The sequence below is a fragment of the Prionailurus viverrinus genome, chromosome X (genome assembly GCF_022837055.1).
Source record: "Prionailurus viverrinus isolate Anna chromosome X, UM_Priviv_1.0, whole genome shotgun sequence".
In the NCBI taxonomy this organism is placed as follows: Eukaryota; Metazoa; Chordata; class Mammalia; order Carnivora; family Felidae; genus Prionailurus; species Prionailurus viverrinus.
In genome coordinates this window covers 37,553,992-37,580,133 of record NC_062579.1, presented here as the reverse complement: position 1 = coordinate 37,580,133, position 26,142 = coordinate 37,553,992, and the positions used below count along the sequence as shown (strand labels likewise).

Genomic DNA, 26,142 nt, shown 5'->3' with positions numbered 1-26,142 from the left:
CAGACCAGGAAGACTGTCATTTTCATTTATCCCGCAGATACACAACCTGTCCTTGACTCCCTTACTGTCTCCCAAACCACCCTGTCCCGCCAAAGGCAGGAATTGCCTCTCTGCATTTGTCATCAGTGGCTTAAAGTCAGAAACTGAAACGAATTTATTTGCTTTGTGCTCATTTTTAGTGACCGTACTGGCAATATTTAACGAACTGCACGCAGACGTGGACCTCTACGCACTCCTGTTTGGAGAAAGCGTCCTCAATGATGCTGTTGCCATCGTCCTGTCCTCGTAAGTAACAGCATTTCTTCCCCGACGAAGAGAGAGTCTGGCTTCCTGAATGCTCTGGGCCAAATTCAGAGGCTTATCTTAAAAGCGTTCAACACTGAACTGGCTGGGTTTTTTTTTAAATGAGGTTTTATCAGCTTGGTCGATAAAAGTTATGTTGCTTTGTCCGCTTGGCAGCGTTTTAACTCTCTCTTCTGTTTAAACCCCAGGTCTATCGTTGCCTACCAGCCAGCAGGGCTGAACACTCATGCCTTTGATGCTGCTGCCTTTTTTAAATCAGTGGGCATCTTCCTAGGTATATTCAGTGGCTCTTTTACCATGGGAGCCGTAACTGGCGTCGTGACGGCTCTAATATCCTTTTGGTGGTCATCGTGCCCACCCCGGGTAGGAACGTGTGCTGTCGCGCTCGCGACAACAAGGTCTCGGTTCTCCCTTTCAGAGGTGGATTTTTTTTTTTTCTGCAGGCTCCCGAAATGGGTCCCTTTGGTCAAACGTGACCATCGAGGGTGTAGCTAAGAGTCCGAGAAAAGGTTGGGGAGTGTGACTCTGGCCGAAGCTCGGTGCCCCCCCTTTGCATTGGCTCCCTGCTGTGAACCAGTTGGGGATGCGAGTTCAGGGAAAACATTGGCTTTAGGGGGTGGTGGTGAAAAGAGCCAGGAGGAGGCAGGGGGTCAGGGACCACCACACAGGAGGCCGGGAGGGAGCAGGCTGGGAAGTACTTTAGATTCCAGCTCGCCACTGCCACCTACTGTTACGGGTCACGCGGGCTACTGTGGCCGCAACCACCTGCGGCCATTGGTGGGAATTACTGCAAGGTGGCCTCCCTCAAGCGAAGGATGGTATCATCTTGAGTTAAACGCCGACCAAGCGACGTAAAAGCACAGTGTGGAATGAGCAGGCGGCCCCCGGGCAGGTGTGCTGAGTCCTTCGTCATATCTTTCGACGGCGCCACTGCCCAGTACAAGGTAACGGGAGCCGCACGTGCCGGCCGCATCGTCTCAGCCTCCGATCATTGTACAAATTATCAATGAGACTTTATACATTCATTTGTATATTAAATCTCTGAGACGCGGCACATATTTTGCGCTTCCCGCGTATCTCAGTTCGGACTAGCCACACGCCACGCGTTCAGCAGCCACGTGTGGCTAGCGGCTGCCATATTGGATGGCGCGGATCCAGTTGCTTTCTTCACGGAGGCCCTTTAGATGCCCCGGGGACTTCCACTGTTCGGTGAAAGCACTCGTGAGATAGTTCCGTGCTGGACCACTGTGGAAGGGCAGTGCTATGAGGGCAATCTCTGGTCCCAGAAAGTGACACAAGCACCTTGTAGTTGCCCCTGGGGGTGTGCTTTCTTTTTTTTTTTTCTTTCTTTTTCTTTTTTTTTAGTGTGTCATGCCTTCATGAGACACCTGCTGTGAACTCTGGTCTTGGTGGCCCACAGAGGTCAGAGTCTCACTGGCCTACTCTCCCCCGGCCTGCCTGTGGTACCCCCCCCCCCCACACCCGGCACTGCTAAGACTGACCTGCCAGTCACCCCTCAGGCCAAGATCGTGCTCCTCAGAGCCAGGGGCCATTGCAAAGAGCACAGAAGACCTCTTTCTGGTTTCCTTAGAAAGTTCAATTTCTAAAGACAGCTTTATTAAGATAAAATTCACATACCGTGCCATTCACCCCATTTGGTTTTCGGTATGCTACATTATCGGTTTGTTTGGTTTTTTTTTTAATTGCGATAAAATACCTATAACACAATTTGCCCCTGTAACCACTTTTCAGTGTCCACCTCGGTGGCATTACGTGCATCCACATTGTGTAAGCATCCCCTCTGTCTGTTTTCGGAACCTTTGCATCATCCCAGACAGAAACCGTGGACCCAAGAAATGGTATCCCGCTTTCTCCTCTCTCCCAGCCCTCAGTAACCTCTTTCCTGCTAGAAAGAACTCAGTTTTTATGACTTTAAGAACCGAGCAGCAGCTGTGGGGCCCCCAAAAGAAGCGTTGGAGGGAAAGGATAGCCCTTAGGGAGGGGGAGGGGAGTCCTGGGCTGATGGAGCATGGTTCTTGGTGGCCCTGATAACTTGTTCCTGGAGCCGAGTTCCTTGACGGGGGGCCCACGTGACCAAGTTCACCAAGCTGCACTGCTTCCCCCTCCTGGAGACGGCACTCTTCTTCCTGATGTCCTGGAGCACGTTCCTTTTGGCAGAAGCCTGTGGCTTTACAGGTGGGTTCACACTACCCTTGGGCTGCCCTTCCCCTTACTGTAGCGGGGGCTGTGTTTCAGTGCTGTGTTTTTATGACGCCAGTTTCATGAATTATTAGTGTAAGTAACCGTGTGGTTTTAGCACCTCACAATCTCTCGTCAAAAAAGAAAAGAAAAGGAAAGAAGGAAGGAAGGAAGGAAAGGAAGGAAGGAAGGAAGAAAGAAAAGAAAGAAACAAAAGAAAGAAAGAAAAAAAAGAAAGGAAAGAAAGAAGGAAAGAAAGAAAGAAGAAAGGAAGAAAGGAAGAAAACAAAGAAAGAAAGAGAAAGAATATCACAGGAGCACCTGAGTAGCTCAGTCGGTTAAGCGTCTGACTTCAGCTCAGGTCGTGATCTCACAGTTTGTGGGTTCGAGCCCCACGTCAGGCTCTCTGCTGACAGCACAAAGCCCACTTCGGATCCTTTGTCCCCCTCTCTCTCTGGCCCTCCGCTGCTCGCTCACTCTCAAAAATAAATAAACATTTTTATTAAATCCCTGAAATTTTCCACTAGAAAATCAAGTACAATTAGTATACATGAGCCAGGTAGTTGGGGGAGCCCTTTTATCCTCTTTTCAAAATAGTGCAACATGCATTTATAGGCAGCATTGTAAAATATCCCAGTTCTTTAAAACTTGACAGTTATCTGTAAATGTATAGGCAAAGGCCCCCGTGTCAGCTGTCTTGCACAACAAAATGGTTACCATTAATCAGAAATCGAGGTAATGAAGGCTCGGATAAATGGAACGGTACTCTGGATCCATTTGGTCTCAAGCCCTAGACGAGGCAAAAACAGAAAGCGTTTGCCTGGAATGAAAATCCCTGGCTTCTGAGAACCGAGAGGAACAGGACAAAAGGGCACGATGGGCCCTCATGGCCTCTTTGAAGAAATGAACGCTAAATGCCAAATTCGGGAACAGTTTAGAGGAGGGGGAGACAATGCCCTTAAAACTGTAGCAAGAAGGGAAGTCAAGGACCTTGGCTTTGAAGGCGGGCAGAATGAGAAGAAGGAAAGGTTGGTAGGAGTGGTGGGGGCAGGGGGAACCCTCAGGAATAGGAAACTTTTCCAAACTGTTCCCGTAGCTGGATATGTTGGGCCTACCCTAACTTTTTTGTTTCAGCGGGGATTTTTTTCCTGCTTCCTTTTTTTTTTTTTCATCATTGATTTTTTTTTTTCTTTTTTAACAACCCCTCCCCAGGCGTTGTGGCTGTCCTTTTCTGTGGCATCACGCAGGCTCATTACACCTACAACAATCTGTCGGTGGAATCAAGAAGTCGAACGAAGCAGGTGAGAGCGGGCCCTGGGTCCTCACGAGTGCCCTGTGACTAGCAGGGAGGGGGCCCACACGACTTATGGCTTCCTTTTCCCTTTCTGTGCAGCTCTTTGAGGTGTTACACTTCCTGGCAGAGAACTTCATCTTCTCCTACATGGGCCTGGCTCTCTTTACCTTCCAGAAGCATGTCTTCAGCCCCGTTTTCATCATTGGAGCTTTTGTATCCTTTTTTGTGTGTGTGTGGTTCTGCTATTTTCTGCGTGGACAGGCGACCACCGCTGGGGAAGCTAGTTCATGGTGTTTTCATGATGAGAAAAAAGAAGGCTTACGTGGGTTCGTAGACCTAAACGTATTTCAGGATCTGCATCAGTCCCCGAATCATTTTTACTTCAGTGCTGCACGAATCCCAATCCAGGAGGTTCCCAGTTCCGAAGACACGAAGGTTCTGTTAGTCTTGCTCCCAGCCGCACGTGGGAGCGAGCAGCCTTTCCTCTGGCTGCCCATAGAAGCCCGCAGGCATTATAAGCACGCTTTCATGGGAGCATCCCTACCGTGACAGCTCACTGTGGAAAAGACGTTTCCCCCCACCCCCCAGGAGGAAAAAAAAAAAGGAAAGGAAGAGACCACAAAATAGAAAAATACTCATTTCCTTGACTCAGTTCCACTGTGAGCACAGTTTTTGGAAGAGAGACACAGTTTAGGGGATTGGCTACTCTCAAGTCAGGAGGGCCTTGGAACTGGAGTGATCTAGCTCAGCCTGGAGCTGGAGTCCCCTATTGCTGGGCATTTGCACTTGCCTTTGACTTTTGTAAGAAAATTTTTAATGTTTATTATTTATTTTGAGAGAGAATCCAAAGCAGGCTCTGGGCTCTGCACCATCAGCGGAGAGCCCGGCGTGGGGCTCGAACCCGCGAACCGCGGGATCATGAGCCAAGCCAAAGTCGGACGCTCAACCGACTGAGCCACCCAGATGCCCATACTCTTGCCTTTTCTGAGGCTTCGTGGGTAACCTTAAAAAAAAAAAAAAGGAGTGTTTTTCTCTTCTGGGCTTTTCGTTTATGGTACAGGCATAGCTGACCCTCACCAAGCACGTGGAGACCTTCCAGTTAGAGTGTTAATCGGCTTCCACCGGGGCTCCTTTCTCGGGTTTATCACCAGAGTGACAGCTGCAAATCTAAGGGGATCAGTGTTTTTATTCTCGATTCAGAAAGACCTCCTCACATGCCTCCTGGATTTGTATTCCTGGCACAGCATCCTGCAAGGGATAGTGAGAGCACCGCCCTTGTTTGCAGATGAGGGCCTCGGGCGGGGGGGGGGGGGGGCAAGACGGGTCCCCTGGGAATCTCAAAGGCCACTTCCCACTGGAGGATGGTTGCCTGGCTTCTGGGATGGAATTGAGCTTTCCGAGCGCTACCTGCTTTCCTGCCGTTCTAAACAACACAACACAACACCAAAGGAGAAAACAAAAAAAAAAAAAAAAGCTAAAAGCAGAAAAACAGTCCGTCCTTTACCCAGGAGAAGGCAGAGGACAGTTCCGCCCTGGCTTCTGTCTGAAACAGCTGCGGCCCTGGGCAGCTGGCACTCAGCTGGAACGGAAGCTCCCGGTCCCCGCGGGTCCCATGGCAGTTTCCTCCTGTAACCACGACAGCATGTGGCTCCCTGCCGGGCTCTGTCCTCCACTCAGCGAGTGACGAATGGCCCGTTTCCCTGAATTTTTTGCTTGCCACACTCCCCTGCCTCCATGGGCTCACGCCTCCAAAAAAGACATCTGAGCCACCCGGGTAGAGACATCTACCCCCTCTTGAGTCTTGGGAGGGACATGAATGCATCTGAAGTGTCCCAAGTGCTCCCAAGTTTCCGCACCTCTTAGCCGTAGCATCTTCCTGGTCATTTCGAGGCCCTCCTGTTTACTTCTGACTAAAGCGTATGAGCTTTTGACCCACGGGTTAGAGATTTGTTCTTCTCGTGACTTTCCTTTTTTTTTTTTTATAAATTTTTTTTAATGTTTTATTTATTTTTGCGACAGAGAGAGACAGAGCATGAATGCGGGAGGGGCAGAGAGAGAGGGAGACACAGAATTGGAAGCAGGATTCAGGCTCTGAGCTATCAGTCCAGAGCCCGACGCAGGGCTCGAACTCACAGACCGCGAGATCGTGACCTGAGCTGAAGTCAGACGCTTAACCGACTGAGCCACCCAGGCACCCCATGACTTTCCTTCTTCTAATGGAGCCCAAGCCACTGTTTGCTCCTCTCAACTCCCCACCCCTGCCAGGGCTCCTCGGCTTAGGTGTAGATAGGGGGGAGACTTGGTCCACACCTGCTTAATTAAATCAAGAAGTTACAACAGTGCATCTAGCAGGCCAGGCATTACCTCTGTGAGCCAGGAGGTCGGGAAAGGTGGCCACCTGCGTCCTGCTTGTAGCTGACACTCGTTCCGAGGGCACCGGGTCTAGCCCGGCTGCCTTGCACATCCCTCCTGATCGTGGCGCAGTTAGCTCCTGGTCACAGGGTGTCCCAGCATTCCTAAAATTCTCTGCTCCACCAGAGGCCGGGCGAAGCTGCCATTCTAGAAACCTGTTGGGCCCTTAACCTCCACCTGGTGGTCAGGTTGCCATCTTCCTGGGCCGAGCTGCGCACATCTACCCGCTCTCCTTCTTCCTCAACTTGGGCAGAAGGCATAAGATTGGCTGGAACTTTCAACACATGATGATGTTTTCAGGTAAAAGCCCCGGGAACGTAAAGAAAATGAGCTTTCTTCGGCAGGCGTGTCAGCATGACTAAACTATGATGGATAAGGTTCGTAAAAAGAAGTTAAAATTCCTGGTTCTTTTTGCCTTCTCCCACAATGCTGAGTAGACCGACCTATGCGTCACACAGAGGTAATATCGATTTTGCGAACCATACTACCAAATGTGAACATTCTCCCCTAAAACAGCCGCGTCTTCATGTTTATCTACCGCCCACGGGGCCTGGCGATATAGGAGTATTTAAAGTGCTTGATTGTTTTCTAGTTGATGTGCATAACCCTTAATCTTCCAGAAGGGCTCCAGACCTAAACTTAGAAGGGAGATAGGTCTGTTTAAAAAAAAAAAATTTTTAATGTTTATTTATTTTTGAGAGAGAGAGAGAGAGAAACAGAGACAGAGCATGAACGGGGGAGGGGCGGAGAGAGAGGGAGACACAGAATCTGAAGCAGGCTCCAGGCTCCGAGCTGTCAGCACAGAGCCCGACGCGGGGCTTGAACTCACAGACCGCGAGATCATGACCTGAGCCGAAGTCAGATGCTTAACTGACTGAGCCACCCGGGTGCCCTGGGAGATGGGCCTTTAATGAGAAAGAACACAGGCCACATCACTCAGTACCTCCCAGCTGCAGTATCCACTCTTGGAAAATAATGAAATTGAGCTAATTGTTGAGCTTCCTCCTAGCTCCAACTTCCCGTGAGGCAAAAAATAAAATTCACTTGAGTAAGCAAAGATGAGCCCCAAACCGGAAGTTAATGGCCGTGATAATTCTGCTTGATTTATACTGTCTCCCATATGCCCCCCTCTCCACTCTAAAGCTGAGAAGTGTGCAGAAGCCGCTGAGGTGAGAAAGGACAGAAAATAGTGGACATATTTTAAGTTTATCTTGGTGAATGAGTTCTCTCCAACTCATCTTGCTCTTCTCCACCAGAGCTGTCTGTCTGTCTATCTGCTTCTCTCTCTCTATTTGCCTCTCCCCTGCTTGTGCTCTCTCCCTCAAAAATAAATATTAGAAAAAAGAAAGTTCTTTTAAAAAAATTTTTAACGTTTATTTATTTTGGGAGGGGGGGGGCAGAGGGGCAGAGAGAGGGAGACACAGAATCCGAAGCAGGCTTCAGGCTCTGAGCTGACTGCCAGCACAGAGCCCGGCGTGGGGCTCAAACTCACGAACGGTGAGATCATGACCTGAGCCAAAGTCAGACACTTAACCGACTGAGCCACCCAGGCACCCCTTTCTCCCCTAAAAGAGAAAGTTCTAGTGGAGAAGAGCAAGATGAGTTGGAGAGAACTCATTCACCAAGATAAACTTAAAATATGTCCACTATTTTCTGGACTAAAAGGCAGTACACAGTGCTGTTTAAAGGCATCTCCTATAAAGATTATTTCTGCTGGGAACAATGTCGCCATCAAAAGGAACTCCAGACAATGCAGCACACGTTGTCTCTCCCTGACCCCTAACTTTTCTTCTTTGAGACAACATCCCTTTAGAGGCCAAAGTATTCATCGGTGACGAAGCTGGCTATAGGGCAATCTACATGTGTGTGTTATTTCCCAAGTACGGATTAATAGAAAACATTAACTTGGCTCTGTTTTTTAACGTAACTCTTTTTTAAAGTTTATTTATTTGTCTCGAGAGAGAGAGAGAGAGAGAGAGCAAGCAGGGGAGGGGCGGTGAGAGAGGGAGAGGGAATCCCAAGCAGGCTCCGCACTACCCGAACAGAGCCCAGGGCGGGGCTCGAACTAACGAACCTCGAGATCATGACCTGAGCTGAAAGCGAGAGTCGAGTGTTTGCTTAACCAACTGAGCCACCCAAGTGCCCCTTTGATGTAACTTTTTTGAATCATGCTTTAGTGGATTGTGAAGTTCGCAGATGAGGGAATTTACCAAACTGTTAGGAAAGGCGGGAGAATATGCAAACAGATACAGTGGGTATTGCTTTTTATTCTCTCATATAATATACACAGTCTGGCCAAAGGTGAATAGGAACTTATACCAGATGTCTATTAAAGACCACGGATTCAGCCTTTACCGTAAAACAAATGATGAGCATGGTATGAAGAAGGAACAAAAGAACTTAGAAAGGTAAACATTAAAATGTGGGAGCTTAATCTTTTAAGCAAACAGCATTTTATTAAATGTAATTAAAATCTAGCATAAGATGAAAATATGAGAACTCGCATAAAAGGAGAACAAGTATTTGTGAATATATATTAACCCGGGTGGCTCAGTCAGTTAAGCGTCTGACCTTGGCTCAGGTCATGATCTCCAGGCTTGTGAGTTCGAGCCCCGTGTCGGGCTCTGTGCTGACAGCTCGGAGCCTGCTTCGAAGTCTGTGTCTCCCTCTCTCTCTGCCCCTCCCCCACTCGCTCGTGTGTGTGCGCTCTCTCTCTCTCTCTCTCTCTCTCAAAAATAAATAATAAAACATTTAAAAAAATTCACTGCTGTTTCAGTTCCTTTGTGAGTGTTGCACTCTGTAGGTCACAGCATCTGCTCTGAAACTTAAACGCAAAGATGAATATACTTAACTGCGTACATTTAATTTCTATCTCCCAGGGTTGTTTTTTTAGGATAGTTGACACATAGTGTTATATTAGTTTCAGATGTCCAATATCATGACTCAACTTCGTTCCAGGCTATGCTGTACTCACCGTGCGTTTGGCGCTTAGTCTTAATACCCATTAATGTAGAAAAAGGGCCAACAGACTACATCCCCTGGGCCAAATCTGGCTGTTGCATATTTTCATATACTCCACGGCTAAGAGTGGCTTTTACAGATGGACATTTACAATCTATTTGACGATAGAGGACAGTAACTTTGAAATCCAATTAAGTGAAATATAGTCCTCCAAAAGAATTCACCTATATCACAACACATTATACTGTGTTGTTATTATTCTCTTTTTGGTTTTTGCCCATAAGATTTGGTAGAAATTTGGGGTTTTTTTTTTTTTTGCTTTTCTCTTCTATGTAAGTACCTACAAAATAGCCTTGATTTTTCCTGTTGACCCCCAAAGCCTAAAATATTTATTATCTGACCCTTTACAGAAAAAAATTGCCAACGCTTGATGTAGATCAGGTTGTATTGTTACTTCTCTGTGTAGCTTTGCTAAGGAAATGCTAGGCTGCTCTGTGGGTCCTGGGACACAGATCACAAATATGTATTTGATGTATTCAGACCTAGCCTGTTACTTCAGTTTATAATGAATCACAGACCTAGAGAGCTTATATTCATTAGTTCTTATTTATCTTTCTTTTTATTTCATGTTACTAGCAGGAGAATGATCTCCGTAATAAGAGTGTTATTGTTCTAGAATGTGCCGGACAAAGTAGTGCAGTGTTTTTCTCATCGCATTTGGGCATTTTGCAAAAGAAGACTTCAAACAAGAGAAAACCACATTCCCTTAAGGTCCTTCTTTCTGAATAAGACAGTTTGACTCCCGAAACATACGTGGATGTTATAGTTTATTAGCCCTGAGTGGCAGCAACGGATCTGAGGACACATTGTCATCTGCCCTTATAACCAGATCTTCCTCTCTGGTCCCCGCAGGCCTCAGGGGCGCGATGGCATTTGCGCTGGCCATCCGTGACACGGCATCCTACGCTCGCCAGATGATGTTCACGACCACCCTCCTCATCGTCTTCTTCACTGTCTGGATCATTGGCGGAGGCACAACACCCATGCTGTCGTGGCTTAACATAAGGTCAGTTTGAAAGCACGGCCAGTTTTGCGTCTAACTATGTCCCTGTGCTCACACACAGGGGGAGACAGCTCAGTGCATGGAAGGTTTTTACGTTTGTTGTTGTTGTTGTTGTTGTTGTTGTTGTGGGTTTGTGGGAGGGCTTAAACATAAGAAGCAATAACTGAAAAGTCAGAGTATTGAGTTTTCCATGAGAAAAAGGGTTGCCGTGTAAAATGTTTGTGAGTACAGACACACGGGGCGTTAGAAACACCTGGACCTTGCTGGAACAGCGACAGGGCCGGAATTCAAAAGCCTCAAAGCTGCTGGCAGAGTCTGGCATTTGACATTCCTCTGAAATCAAACCTGCGGCCTTCAAAAGAAGCTCATCCGCTTCAGATGATAACAAGAAATAAAAAGAGGCAATTAGGGTTTTGTTTTTCAGAGGAAACCGTGTCTCCTCTCGCTTGAGTGCACAAAAGAGGTGTGGCATTTCCTGCGTAACCCTTATTTGTTGCAGCCTCATGGATGTCCCCTGCCTGTGGTTTGGCAGCTGTGTCGGGAGAGAGAGCAACTGACCTAAATTTGATTTTGTTTCAAAGAGGGTTTGGATTCCAGAGTGTGCTTCTGTGCCCCCAGCTCCTTAGAGGAGCTGTCCCAGAGGAGCCTGGAGCAGGGGTCAAGAGCCCCTGAGCCTAACCCCGGCTCTGGTTCAAGGCAAGCCCTTCACGTCTTTGGGCCTCGGTTCTCCTGGACGTGAAGTTCTGCCTCCCCAGAGGGGCTCCCACCGCGCCCCTCAGTTTTGGGTCTGCAGAGGTTGAGTGCTTAGGTGTGAAGGATCCTCCGAAAAGCCACAAGGTGGCACTGTTTCTTCCTTTCTCTCCTGGCCTTTCATCCCTACTCCCTTCTCTGGAATACAGAGCGCACTGGCCTAACGGTGTCCAGCATACCTACCTTTGGAGGAGAGAGGACCTACAAAGATCTCGTAGTCATCCTTAGGGTGAGGGGGACACGTGGAACTTGGGAGAAAGCTGGAATTTGAGAGAACAGTCTCCCCCACCATCAGGGACTTTTGTATCAATGGCGGGCAGGGGTTCCTGGGCTTGGCGCCTGCCAGCCCCACCATTTCTGGGCTAGCGAGTCTCAGCCTCGCATCCTGGTGGGTCTGCAGAACCTAGCGGGTGGGGGGGGTCAGAGACAGTCGTATCATAGCTAACACTTGCGATGCTGGCAATAACTTGCCCGGGTCACAGAGCTTTCGGTGGATGAGCTGGGACTTGAACCCGGGCAGTCTTGCCACACAGTCCACAGCCTTAACCTTAAGAAGGTCGGCTGTGTTAGGGACTGCCGCCGCGTCGTGAAATGGGGGGTGATGAGAATTTCGATCTCCTGGCACGAGTCTCTAGGGAAAATAATTCATTGTGGGAATACAAACCTAAAGAAGAAAATGGACAGATTTTTGGCGCTAACTCTGAGACCTAAGACGGTACCATCTTTGTTCTGTGTAAGAATAAACGCAAGAGAGGAGGCTTGTGCCCCGCACACACTTGAGGACCTTTGCATTCGGTGACCTCCGAGGTGACGTTCTGCTCCTGTTGGGGCACTCCGTGGGTACCCTGGATGCTCAGAGCCTGAGGAAATCCTGTTTGGTTTTCCTGCTCATTTATAAGTCCCCTCTTCCTCCTGCCACCCTCCCCCACCCCACACAGATACGACTGAATACTTTTCCACTGAGAGTAGAGAGGTGACTGGGGACATTTTGCAGTTCTGGTAACCCTTTTCTAAATCGGGCCATCAAAACTGCCCTACCCAGAGCTGAGAGTGTGGGCAGCTTTCCATGAGGCACACGAGCCGTACGTGTACAAATATAATCACTGTTGTGTTGTGGAAATACTGATGTAACATATAGATAGCACCCAGAACATAGCACACACTGAGGGGCCCGGAAATGAGTGTGTGTGTGACCGGGTGTACGAGAGATCTAGTTCCCCCACCTCCTCGCCAGCATTTGGTGTTAACCACCATTTGTCATTGTAGTTGTTCTAACAGGTGGGTTAGATACCTCCCCGTGGCCTTCATGTGCACTCCTCTAATGACCGATGGTGTTGAACATCTCTTCATGTGCCCATTTGCCATTCATCTGTCTTCCTCGGTGAAACGCCTGTTCACACTTTTCATCTATTTTCTAATCAGATTGTTTGGGTTTTTTTTTTTATTGAGTTCTGAGTGTTCTTTATTTATTATAGATACTAGTCTTTTCTCAGAGATGTGGTTTGCAAATATTTTCTCCCAGTCTGTAGCTTGTCTTTTAATCCTTTTAGTAGAGTCATCGAAGAACAGAAGTTTTAGTTTTGAGGGAGTGCAGTTTATCTTTTTTTTTCCCTTTTACACATCGTGCCTTTGGTGTTATATGTAAGGACTCTCCGTCAAGCCCTAGGCCGTGAAGATTTCCTTCTGTGTTATCTTCTTTTTTTAAATGTTTATTTTTGAGAGAGAGCAAGTGCATGAACGGGGGAGGGGCAGAGAGAGAGGGAGACACAGAATCCAAAGCAGGCTCCAGGCTCTGAGCTGTCAGCACAAAGCCCGACACGGGGCTCAAACTCACGGACGGCGAGATCGTGACCTGAGCTGAAGTCAGACGCTCAACCGACTGAGCCACCCAGGCGCCCCTCTTCTATGTTATCTTCTAAAAGTTTTCTTAGTTCTATGCTTGACATTTGAGTCTGTGGTCCATTTGGGGTTAATTTTTATATAAGCTGCGAGGCTCAGGTTTAGGTTTTATTGTCTTTTTTATTTGCCTATTGGCCATCCGGTTGTTCTGGCACAATGTGTTAAAAAGACAAGTCTTACCCTGTTGGATTACTTTTGCTCCTTTGCCAAAAGTCAGTTGGCTCGATGCACGTGGGTTTGTCTGTATTCTGCCCCACTGATGAATGTGGTCACCCCTCCACACTGTCCTGATAACTATAGTTATGTAATAAGCTGTAGCATCAGGTAGAGGGAGCCCTCCCACATTATTCTTTTTCAAAACTCTCGTAGCTGTTCTCGTTGCTTTCCATATATATTTTAGAAGAAGCCTGTCCATCTCTAAAAAATAAGAAAAAAACCTGGCTGGAATTTTCACAGGGATTGCGTTAAGCCTATAGTAAGTTTGGGGAGAACTGCCATCTCGTTTTCTGTCTTCCAATTCATGAACGCGGCACGTTTCTTCATTTATGCATGGTTTGTGAGATTTGTATCTAAGTACTTCTTCTCTTCTGAGCAATTATAAATGTTACTCTGTCTTCAATTTCAGGCTCCATGTGTTCATTGCTAGGATATAGAAATACAGTGGGTTTTTGTATGTTGATCTCGTATCCTGTGACCTTGCTGGACTCGTTTGTTAGCTCTGGGAGGCTTTTGTTTGGTTTTGTTTATAAATTCTTTGGGATTTCCTACATAGACCATCACATCATTTGCAAACAGAGACAGTTTTATTTCTTCCTTTGCAATCAGTGTACGTTTTATTTCCCTTTCTTGACTTACTGTTCTGGCTAGGACTTTCAATATGATGTCGAGTAACAATGACATGAGCTGACATCCTGATCTTGTTTCCAGTCGTAAGGGGAAAATATTCAGTCTTTGACCAATAAGTATAATATTAGCTGTAGGGTTTTTGTAGATGTTCCTCATCAAGTTGAGGGAGTTTCTATCTATTGTTAGATTTTTGAGGTTTTGTTGGTTTTTTTTTTTTTTAATCATGAGCGGATGCTGAAGTTTCTCAAATGCTTTTCCTGTATCTACTGATATAATCATATGATTTTTCTTGTTTAGCCTGTTAATATGGTGGCTTACATCAATTAATTAAAATACTTCCCTAAGACAAACCCCACTTGGTCGTGGTGTATGAGTTTTTAATACACTGCTGAATTCTATTAGCTGTTATTCTGTTAAGGATTTTTGTGGTCTGTGTTCATGAGGGATATTGGTCTGTAGTTTTCTCTTGTTTTGTACTACCTTTGTCTGTTTTTGGTATCAGAGTAATCTGGCCTCACAAAATGAGCTGGGGCATGTTCCCTGCTCTTCTGTTTTCTGAAAGAGATTGTGTAGAATTGGTGTTAGTTCTTTTTGGAAGTTTAATGGAATTCTCGTATAAAATCGTCCGGTCCTGGAGACTTCTTTTTCAGGAGCTTTTAAATTGTGAAGGCAATTTCTTTAATACTTATAGGGCTATTTGGGGCGCCTGGGTGGCTCAGTCGGTTAAGCGTCTGACTTCGGCTTAGGTCATGATCTCGCGGTCCGTGAGTTCGAGCCCCGCGTCGGGCTCTGTGCTGAGAACTCAGAGCCTGGAGCCTGCTTCAGATTCTGTGTCTCCCTCTCTCTGACCCTCCCCCGTTCATGCTCTGTCTCTCTCTGTCTCAAAAATAAATAAACATTAAAAAAAAATACTTATAGGGCTATTAAGATGATCTGTTTCCTACTGGGTGAATTATGGTAGTTTGTGAAACTGTTGATGTCTGTGAGCTCTACGGTGATACCCCTTGTTTCGCTGCTGATATTGGTAATTTGTATCTTTCTCTTTTTTTTCTTTCAGTCTTGCCAGAGGTTTGTCAACTTTGTGGATCTTTTCAAAGAGCTAGCTTTTCATTGCCTTGATTTTCTATATCATTTTCCGGTTTCTGCCCCTATCTTTATTCTTTCCTTCTTTCTGACCAACTCCACCCAGACAGCGTCATGAAGCAAATTGGTGAAAAATACACATGGCATTAGTTCATTGCATTTTCCTGACGTGTATAAATAGTGATTACGTAAGTGTGGGAACCGACATATGTAGAGATTACACGGAAAGACATTCCCTCACAAAGAAACTAATGAGATTGATTGGTTTTTCTGGCCTGTGGCTTGTGATGTTGTTACCTGATGGCCATGAATCATTTATGTGAACCAGGTTCTTATTCTAAATTGATTCAGAAACCCCGTGAAGTTCAGTGTGGGGTTTTGACCCCCGCGACCTCGGTAAACTTTAATACCTACTTGTTCCTTACTTCTCTAGGCTGCTGACAGAGGCCCTGATGAGGTGTTAAGTGGCTGCTCAACATCAAAAGCCCAGGGTGGGTCTCAGAGTTCCACCATAAATAATTAGGAGTTAGTTGTGATTTATTTGTTTTTAAATTTTTTTAATGCTTATTTATTTTTGAGAGAGAGCGAGAGAGAGTGGAGCAGAGCGGGGGAGGGGCAGAAAGAGAGAGGGGGAGACAAAGACTCCGAAGCAGGCTCCGGGATCTGAGCTGTCAGCACAGAGCCCAACACGGGGCTCGAACCCACGAACCGCCAGATCATGAGCTGAGCTGAGGTCGGATGCTCAACCGACTGAGCCACCCAAGAAATCCAGCTTACCTTTCTAAATTGGTAGGTCGTGATTGATATTTTAAAACATAATAGCAAAAATGCTCCAATGGTTTTCCGTTAATGCACAGACTGCATATTTTTCTTAGTCTCTTGAGCAGGTGTTGTTATTCACAAAGGACATAATTTTAGCAATTAAAAAAAAGTGACCACAGGATTGCTTCAGCAGAGGAGTCTCGTATGTGCCCAGAGCACATTTTGGCGGCATGGTGGCTGTTCTCTTTGGAGCCCCCGCTTCAAGTGACACAGTCCAACGAGCAGTTGCCCTTCACAGCCCAGTGTGCAGGAACGCAAACACTCAAGGACAAGTGAGGGTAATCCTGTGAGACAGAGAATTTACGATAAAGCTCTTTGCGAGATAACTTGAAGAATAAAGGCAGAGAAAAGCCCTGAGCTCTTTATGTAATAGCATTTGTAACTGGATTATTTTAAGAGAGTTTAAGGACGCCAGCATGTAATCAAAGGGCAGATTCTGTGAGGTGAGGGAATTGGGCTCCTGGGTCTAAGAGCCTCGGTGTCGCAGCGTTGATTCCACCATTTTTCTTTTCTTTTCTTTTCTTTTCTTTTCTTTTCTTTTCTTTTCTTTTCTTTTCTTTTTCTTTTTCTTTTTCTTTTTTTTCTCTTTTTAGACTATTTTATAGCATGTAGTAAATTAGCATTTACGTTCATTTTCAGCTTTGTCTTCTGGCTTTTTGTTTTTCAATATATGAAATTTATTGTCAAATTGGTTTCCATACAACACCCAGTGCTCATCCCAAAAGGTGCCCTCCTCAATACCCATCACCCACCCTCCCCTCCCTCCCACCCCCCATCAACCCTCAGATTGTTCTCAGTTTTTTTTTTTTTTTTTTTTTTTTTTCAACGTTTATTTATTTTTCGGACAGAGAGAGACAGAGCATGAACGGGGAAGGGGCAGAGAGAGAGGGAGACACAGAATCGGAAACAAGCTCCAGGCTCCGAGCCATCAGCCCAGAGCCTGACGCGGGGCTCGAACTCCCGGACCGCGAGATCGTGACCTGGCTGAAGTCGGACGCTTAACCGACTGCGCCACCCAGGCGCCCCTTGTTCTCAGTTTTTAAGAGTCTCATGCTTTGGCTTTCTCCCACTCTAACCTGTTTTTTTTTTCCTTCCCCTCCCCCATGGTCTTCTGTTCAGTTTCTCAGGATCCACATAAGAGTGAAACCATATGGTATCTGTCTTTCTCTGTATGGCTTATTTCACTTAGCATCACACTCTCCAGTTCCATCCACGTTGCTACAAAGGGCCATGTTTCATTCTTTCCCATTGCCACGTAGTACTCCATTGTGTATATAAACCACAATTTCTTTATCCGTTCATCAGTTGATGGACATTTAGGCTCTTTCCACAATTTGGCTATTGTTGAGAGTGCTGCTATAAACAGTGGGGTACAAGTGCCCCTATGCATCAGTACTCCTGTATCCCTTGGGTAAATTCCTAGCAGTGCTATTGCTGGGTCATAGGGTAGACCTATTTTTAATTTTGTGAGGAACCTCCACACTGTTTTCCAGAGTGGCTGCACCAATTTGCGTTCCCACCAACAGTGCAAGAGGGTTCCCGTTTCTCCACATCCTCGCCGGCATCCATAGTCTTCTGATTTGTTCCATGTGCACTCGAGAAGAAAGTATATTCTGTTGCTTTGGGATGCAGAGTTCTAAATATATCTGTCAAGTCCATCTGATCCAGTGTATCATTCAGGGCCCTTGTTTCTTTATTGATCCTGTGTCTAGATGATCTACCCATTGTTGTTACTGGAGTGTTAAAGTCCCCTGCAATTACCACATTCTTATCAATAAGGTTGCTTATGTTTGTGAGTAGTTGTTTTATATATTTGGGGGCTCTGGTATTCAGCGCATAGACATTTATAATTGTTAGCTCTTCCTGATGGATAGACCCTGTAATTATTATATAATGACCTTCTTCATCTCTTGTTACAGCCTTTAATTTAAAGTCTAGTTTGTCTGATATAAGTATGGCTACTCCAGCTTTCTTTTGGCTTCCAGTAGCATGATAAATAGTTCTCCATCCCCTCACTCTCAATCTGAAGGTGTCCTCAGGTCTAAAATGAGTCTCTTGTAGACAGCAAATAGATGGGTCTTGTTTTTTTATCCATTCTGATACCCTATGTCTTTTGGTTGGCGCATTTAGTCCATTTACATTCAGTGTTAGTATAGAAAGATACGGGTTTAGAGTCATTGTGATGTCCGTAGGTTTCATGCTTGTAGCGATGTCTCTGGTACTTTGTCTCACAGGATCCCCCTTAGGATCTCTTGTAGGGCTGGTTTAGTGGTGACGAATTCCTTCAGTTTTTGTTTGTTTGGGAAGACCTTTATCTCTCCTATTCTAAATGACAGACTTGCTGGATAAAGGATTCTCGGCTGCATATTTTTCCTGTTCATCACATTGAAGATCTCCTGCCATTCCTTTCTGGCCTGCCAAGGTTCAGAAGAGAGATCGGTCACGAGCCTTATAGGTCTCCCTTTATATGTTAGAGCACGTTTATCCCTCGCTGCTTTCAGAATTTTCTCTTTATCCTTGTATTTTGGCAGTTTCACTATGATATGTTGTGCAGAAGATCAGTTCAAGTTACGTCTGAAGGGAGTTCTCTGTGCCTCTTGGATTTCAATGCCTTTTTCCTTCCCCAGATCAGGGAATTTCTCAGCTATTATTTCTTCAAGTACACCTTCAGCACCTTTCCCTCTCTCTTCCTCCTCTGGAATACCAATTATGCATAGATTATTTCTCTTTAGTGCATCACTTAGTTCTCTAATTTTCCCCTCATACTCCTGGATTTTTTTACCTCTCTTTTTCTCAGCTTCTTCTTTTTCCATAATTTTATCTTCTAGTTCACCTATTCTCTCCTCTGCCTCTTCAATCCGAGCCGTGGTTGTCTCCATTTTATTTTGCAGCTCATTGATGGCATTTTTTAGCTCCTCCTGGCTGTTCCTTAGTTCCTTGATGTCTGTAAGAATAGATTTTCTGCTGTCCTGTATACTGTTTTCAAGCCCAGTGATTAATTTTATGACTATTATTCATAAAATTAATAAAATTAACTAAATTCACTTTCTGTTATATTGTTTAAATCCTTTTTGATAAGTTCATTAGCTGTTGTTATTTCCTGGAGATTCTTTCGAGGGGAATTCTTCCATTTGGTCATTTTGGATAGTTCCTGGAGTGGTGCGGACCTGCAGGGCACTTCCCCTGTGCTGTCTTGAATAACTTGCATTGGTGGGCGGGGCCACAGTCAGACCTGATGTCTGCCCCCAGCCCACCACTGGGGCCACAGACTGGTGTGTGCCTTCTCTTCCCCTCTCCTAGGGGCGGGTTTCACTGTGGGGTGGTGTGGCTCGTCTGGGCTACTTGCACACTGCCAGGCTTGTGGTGCTGGGGATCTGGCGTATTAGCTGGCGAGGATCAGCAAGGTGCACAGGGGCGGAGGGGCAGGCTCAGCTCGCTTTTCCTTCGCAGATCCGCTTAGGGAGGGGCCCTGCGGCACCGGGAGGGAGTCAGACCCACCGGAGGGATGGATCCGCAGAAGCACAGCGTTGGGTGTTTGCGCGGTGCCAGCAAAGTTCCCTGGAAGGAACAGGTTCCCTTTGGGATTTTGGCTGGGGGATGGGCGAGGGAGATGGTGCTGGTGAGCGCCTTTGTTTCCCGCCAAGCTGAGCTCTGTTGTCCGGGGCTCAACAACTCTCCCTCCCGTTGTCCTCCAGCTCACCCGTTCTCCGAGCAGAGCTGTTAACTTACAACCTTCCAGATGCTAAGTCCCACTTGCTGTCGGAACACACTCCGTCCGGCCCCTCCGCTTTTGCCAGCCAGACTCTGGGGCCCCTCCGCCCCGGCTCCCTCCCGCCAGCCCATGGAGCGCTCATGGCCTCGCTGCCCTTCCTACCCTCTTCCGTGGGCCTCTCATCTACACTTGGCTCCGGAGACTCCGTTCTGCTAGTCTTCTGGCGGTTTTCTGGGTTATTTAGGCAGGTGTAGGTAGAATCTAAGTGATCAGCAGGATGCGCGGTGAGCCCAGCGTCCTCCTACGCCGCCATCTCGATTCCACCATTTTTCTACCTTTGTGACCTTGGGCAACTTATTGAGGCTCGTCAACTCACTCTCCCTCACCGGTTTCGATGGGGACACTAGCGTGAGGCCAAAATGTGACAACAAATAAATGTGATAAAGAATTTGCTCATTAAACGTACCGTCTGGCACAGGGTAAGCATTTGTTGTATTTTAGCTCTTCTATCACCGTTAGTACTGCTACGCTTGCTGTTGTTCTGGTCATTAGTGACTCTTACACTGGTGGAGTCTGGCTCGCTTTTCTGGAATTTGTTATGCTTTTTCAATGCTCCCGTAAAATACAGAGTCTGGTTTAAGTCACGTTCTGAACGTGTGACTAGTTAAAAGTAGCACCTGAAGAAGCATCACATTCTCACTCATATATTTCAGGGGATGTTAGTAGCATGAGAGTTTGGGCATCGTCTTTGCCCTTCTGGTTTTCATTATTGCCCCCCCACACCCCCCACAAGCAGTCCTTCAAAAATGTCTTTTTCCCAAAGACCTCTTCCAGCGAAAATTTAATACCACAGATCTGCTATGTACCTGTTTATGTGCTATCACGCTTCAGAGGGCTAGAAACCACTGTAATATCTAAAGGGTTTTTTTTTTGTCTCCTAAGAACCAATTTTCACACCCATGGGGGCAATAGCACCCCTAATTGGTATTGCACATGATTTAGCGCAGTGGTTCTCCACCAAGGGCAGGTTGCCTCCCAGGGGACATATGTCAATGTCTGGAGATATTTTTGGTTGCCTCAACGGGGCAGGGGGGATGCTACTGATATCTCGTAGGCAGAGGCCAGGGCCCAGAATGTCAACAGCGCCAAGACGGTGAAACCCTGCTCCTAGAAGACGATGGCAAAGTTCAAATGAACCCTGAATAACCCAGAAATTGTTAAGGAAGGTGCAGATGGGCCGTGCCAGCTCTAAGGCACAAGACAGAGAATAGCAGCAGTTGTGCTCCTGACCTTCAGGTCAAACCTGTGGACAACATGGTTTACTTTTTGCTGTTTCTGTCCAATATGTGTCAAAATACGTGTAAACACTTCAAGTGTGTGTTTAGTGACAACTTTGTCTCCCGGGTTTCCTACGGATGGATCTTGCTTTATGAAACAGATGAATTCCTGAAAAGTAGGAACTCATCACCTGTGCGTTGCACTTAGTCCTCTGATGTCCTTCCGTTATATCTTGAGAGGCTCGTCTTCCTTCCGAGTCGATCCTCATTTGAGCTAGCTCCTACCATTGTTGCTTTGAATCTAAGTTTGGTGGCCCCTCGGCCTCTCCGGGTTTAAGCCAATGGGGACAGCTGAAGAGAGGGTCCAGATTTATATTCAAGGTGAGCCAGGCTGTTCTCTGATGGGCGTGGTCCCGGTCCCGTGTCTGCAGCTCCTGGCTCCCCCGTGTCCCTGTCACACTCACACTCCCTTTTTCTGCTGCCCAGAGTTGGCGTCGAGGAGCCCTCCGAAGAGGACCAGAACGAACGCCGCTCACAGTACTTCAGGTGACACAAGGGCGTCCTCAGAAACCAATTAACCGGGCCTGGCTTCTCTCCTCCTCCTAACCTGAGATGTTTCTCTCCATGCTGTTTTGTCTCTTTCTTCCTCCCTGTGTGTGCCACCCCCCTGCCCCTTCCAGCAAAAGGGCAAGAGGTCGGGTCACGTCTAACCCTTTTTCCCGCCCTTTCTCTGGGTTGATTGATGTGTCGGTGTTCCTGAGATTCTGTCCCCTTGCCCTGCATATTGGACAACGTGTGTCAACACCAAGGCCGGAGATGGCAAGTGTCTCTCCCTTCTTTTACCACTGAGCTTAGCGTTGAGAGCAGTCCATTTTCAGAGCCACGGATCTTTTCCCACAAAGTCTTGTTTCTGGTCTAGTAGACAAGGCTTTTAACTCCTGAAGACAACTAGAATTGTTTTTTAATGGTTATTTATTTTTGAGACAGAGAGACAGACAGAGTGCGAATGGGGGAGGCGCAGAGAGAGAGAGAGTGGGGGAGACACAGAATCAGAAGCAGGCTCCGGGCTCCGAGCTGTCAGCACAGAGCCCAACCCGGGGCTCGAACTCAGGAGATCATGACCTGAGCCGAAGTCTGACACTTAACTGACTGAGCCACCCAGGCGCCCCAAGAGAACTAGCATTTGTTATTTCCGCCGTGACTGGAGAATCAGTCTTAATCAAGCACCAACACTCTCTTAGATTTTTAAGTCTGTATTTGTGTACTTGTACCTTATGGTGAATCAGAAGATACAAAAAGAGTCGTTTTTTATTTTATTTTATTTTATTTTATTTATTTATTTTTCACTATATGAAATTTATTGTCAAATTGGTTTGCATACAACACCCAGTGCTCATCCCAAAAGGTCTTTATCTTCTGGTTTAAAAAAAGAGTTGTTTTTTAAACCAGAAGATAAAGACTCTTTTAATGCGGTTTGTTTCTCAGTGTTCATCCAAGTTTACGATTGGATTAGGCTTAAGAGTGGCAATGTTGAGCAAACAGAGCAAAGACTTGACTGTTTCCTTTTTCCTTCCTGATCTGATTCTCAATGCTGGTAGATAAACCAGCGCAGAATAGGCTTGAACTCTGTTCTCGCCACTGTGAAAGTACGTCACTGAGGGCAGCAGAGAGAATAGCGATGCCTGTCATCAGGCATGTTCATCACGATATCACCAGGCTCCAGATATACTGTAATGATGTGCATATAATTAAAGGAAGCTGTTAAATTCCCTGGGTTCACATTTTTCTCTACTGTTTAAAATACACATGCTTGGGGCGCCTGGGTGGCGCAGTCGGTTAAGTGTCCGACTTCAGCCAGGTCACGATCTCGCGGTCCGTGAGTTCGAGCCCCGCGTCGGGCTCTGGGCTGATGGCTCGGAGCTTGGAGCCTGTTTCCAATTCTGTGTCTCCCTCTCTCTCTGCCCCTCCCCCGTTCATGCTCTGTCTCTCTCTATCCCAAAAATAAATAAACGTTGAAAAAAAAAATTTTTTAAAAAATAAAAATAAAAAAATAAATAAAATACACATGCATGCGCAAACACAGACACAGACACAGACACACACACACACACACACACACACGTTAACTTTTGGAGACCTGACTCTAGGTACCAGTTAAGTTGCAGAGGAAACCCTTTCTTCTGAAATATCCCACCTTCAGGAAGGAAGGTCCTTTGGGCAAAGTACAAGTTATTACCCTTGGGACGTTCGAGAATTCCGACTATGATCTGGTGTTCAGGGTTTTGCATGAAGGTATGTGTCTCATGGTCCTCCAATTATTTAGGACCTCAGCCATTCAAATTTTTGAAAAGTTATCGATTAAAGTGGAACACTTCTAAAATTCCTGGCATTTCATGGCATTTTATACAGCAGCTGATCCCAAGGTACTTAGACCAGAAGGGAAATTATTCACCGTCTTTCTGTATTTATTCATTCCAGAATGAGCACACTCGTTTGCTTGCTTTGTTTTCTCTTTTGGTGTGAAACTGAGTGAAATTTCAACTGCTCAGCGGCCGGCCCCATGTGGCCCGTGGCTAGCACATTGGACAGCGCAGATCTAGACCACTACCATCGTTGCAGAAAGTTCTGCTGGACAGCGTGGATCTGGAATCATTCCCAGGTTCCCCCAAACAAAATGTTGAACATTACAGGTTTGAGATGAGGTTAAGGTGGCCCTACTTTTGTGAGTTTATCAAGTCCTTTCAACGTGTTGTGCGTTGTTGTTTTGCATTCCGGCCTGGCCACAGCGGGCCCAGGAGAAAGAGTTCCACTGACATTGCCAGGACTCGAGTGAGAATAGTCACCACCCAGTCTTTCTAAGCAGCTCTTGTTCCACAGAATTTGATTCTTGTGAAACAAGTTGTTTTCCTCTTAATAGAGATTCGTTAAAAGAATAGAGGGGGCTACATTTCATGTGGCAGCTTTTATTGTATTTGGTTTTGTTTTCGTTATCGTAATACAGGGCATACGTGACGTTTTCTCTTACCCGTCGCCTTCCTATTTCATCTAGGCCAGCAAAGTCCATTTGTTTCATCTTTGCTGACATAGAAGCCACTTATGAAGGCTCATTACACCTGTTTCGAAATTCACAGTACAGAAAGGAGAGATTATGAGTGGCAGGTCTGGGCCGCCATGTCCTTGGCCATACTGCATTCCATGCCCTTCAGATCCCATAATCTGATTGCCCCTGCCCCACGGTATGGTTAGGCCTTTTGGTTAGGCCGAGGACTGCTGTGTCACCTGGCATTCTGGCAGGCCGTCTGAGAAATGCCGGGGTAACCGCTGCTCCGCCCCTCTGAGTCTGCATGGGGGAGCTCATCCAAGTGAACTAGCCTGCCATTAAGTGGCTTCGTGCTGCTGTAGAATCCAAAGAGCAAGGCCTCATACTGGATTCCTAGCCGTTGATCTTACAAATGCTGACAAAGTCACCATACAGAGGACTTTTCTCTGCGAACTGTATGTTCATTCGTTGAGAGTCTCCAAAACAGGTGAGGGCTCAAAATCAAGAGCGAGGAAGCCCATATGCGACCCCTCCTCTAGCACTCTGATGCATTAGACACATCGGGTACATGGAGGCCCTGGTGTGACGTTTTTAAGGGGCAGCCCTGAGGCCCCTGAATTGGACGGATTTCCGGTCAGAAAATCTCTGTGAGATTTGTTGCGCGGAGGTCCCCCGGATAACGTCCGGTGATGACGACAAGCCTCCAAGCCTCAGAACCTCCTGCCTGGAGGCAGCTCCTAGACACAGAGCAAAGTCCATCTAACTCCCTGCAAAGGTCCTCCCAAGCCCCAGGCCCGTAGGGAGGAACTCTTGTGTCAGGTACACTAGGTTTTAGCTAGAAGAGTAGGCACTCAGCAAATATTTGCCAGATGTGTGCATTCATCCTGTGGTTTTCAACTCCGCCTTCCGCGACATCTGGGAGGTCTGTCCCCTTTCCCTCCAGAGCGCCCCTTTCCAGGGCTCCACGCCTTGGGTGAGTGCCGGACAGACCTGGAATGAGACAGGGCGGAGGTTGGCTTTGTGAGGAGGTTGTCTTCTATTTCCCTTTTCCATTCGTCTCTTTTCTCAAGACGTGACGTGGCCTCACAGGTGGGAAAGAGGGAGGGAGAGGGAGAAAAGTAAGGTGTGCACACGGGGCTGCAGAGACCCTTGGTTGAGGCCACTTGGTACCTCCCTTTAAGCTCAAGTTATACCTGCCCCCCCCCAAAAAAACCCCCAAAAAACAAAAAAAGCCGCATTCTCAGTTTACAGTTCTTTGCAGCACCCAAGGGAGCGAGGGAAGACAGAGAATGTTCCTGGCCTCTTTGTTTTCTCCCCCATTTCCCCGTGCTCTCCGTGTCATGGGCATCACAGCTTTCTGCCTCCGAGTGAGGAAGGTACAGGGCAACTCAACCCCAGTAGACGCATGGGATTTGCTGTGAGCGGATCTCGCCACTTGGCCTTTTCCGTCTGCCTTCAGTTGTTGATCTCGAATGTGCCGGTTCTCAGGTCGTCTCTGCTGCAGGAGGACGCGGGGGCCACAAGGACAAAACGTTAATGATGTGCACGCTCGGGTATTGAGGCGACGTGTACGGACGGCTGCAACTTTATTTGAATGCCTCTGAAAAATTAGCCGATAGACACATGGCTAGATATGCGATAAAGAAACTCCAGCAAAATATCAACGGTGGCGTCTAGGTGTTCACTATGAATTCCTCCAGCACTGCCCTGGACATGTGAAACATCCCGTAGCAGATGTTTGGGGAATTCAAAGGTCAGGGCAGAGGGGAGGAAGCAGCAGAAAGGAAAAGGTGGGGGGCAGCGGGATCCCCCCTCGGATAACTCGGACCATCTGGTGCCGTTCCCCAGAGGGCAGGGTAGGGTGTGAGCACACGGGACTTCTTGCCTCTTCTGCCCGCTGGGCTCTGGCATGGTACGTGACCTCTTTCTCACGACTTTTGCATGGCGGCCTTCCTCTTCTTTTAGCTAACTACTCCTTCCGCTTCCGGGAGATGGTCAGCCCTCTTGGCTACTTGCCGCCAGCATGGCCGCCACGGCCCAAGCTAACACTCTCCGTTTTTCTCCTTGTCTTTCTCCCTGGCGGCTTCTAGAGTCGGTGTTGACCCAGATCAAGACCCACCACCCAACAACGACAGCTTTCAAGTCTTACAAGGGGTAAGTCACAAGAGATGCTCCTTCCAGGGGAAGACATTGTTAAAAACAGCTAAAGTTGGGGCGCCTGGGTGGCTCAGTCGGTTGAGCGTCCGGCTCGGGTCGTGATCTCGCGGTTCATGGGTTCTAGCCCTGCGTTGAGCTCTGTGCTGACAGCGCAGAGCCTGCTTGGGGTTCTCTCTCTCCCTGTCTCTGCGCCCCTCCCCTGCTCATGTTCTCTCTCCCTCTCTCTCTGCCCTTCCCCTGCTTACACATGCATGTTTGCTCTATCTCTCAAAGTAAGTAAACTTTTTTGTAAATAGCTACAATGTATTGAGCATTTACTACATG

The 26,142-nt window shown here is 47.1% G+C and overlaps 1 protein-coding gene across 3 annotated transcripts in view; it reads left to right on the top strand.

The window, feature by feature from the left end:
* Window positions 1-26,142, top strand: part of SLC9A7 (solute carrier family 9 member A7) — a 133,700-nt gene that overhangs the window by 81,367 nt on the left and 26,191 nt on the right. For 2 of the 3 annotated variants that reach the window (XM_047843727.1, XM_047843725.1), the window contains exons 6-14: window positions 180-285; window positions 492-633; window positions 2,394-2,499; window positions 3,715-3,803; window positions 3,896-4,009; window positions 6,397-6,508; window positions 10,082-10,235; window positions 21,108-21,167; window positions 25,752-25,815. In XM_047843727.1, the coding sequence (XP_047699683.1) occupies window positions 180-285; window positions 492-633; window positions 2,394-2,499; window positions 3,715-3,803; window positions 3,896-4,009; window positions 6,397-6,508; window positions 10,082-10,235; window positions 21,108-21,167; window positions 25,752-25,815 (947 nt within the window). The remainder of the gene's footprint in view (window positions 1-179; window positions 286-491; window positions 634-2,393; window positions 2,500-3,714; window positions 3,804-3,895; window positions 4,010-6,396; window positions 6,509-10,081; window positions 10,236-21,107; window positions 21,168-25,751; window positions 25,816-26,142) is intronic. The other variant, XM_047843726.1, reaches the window with a different exon arrangement.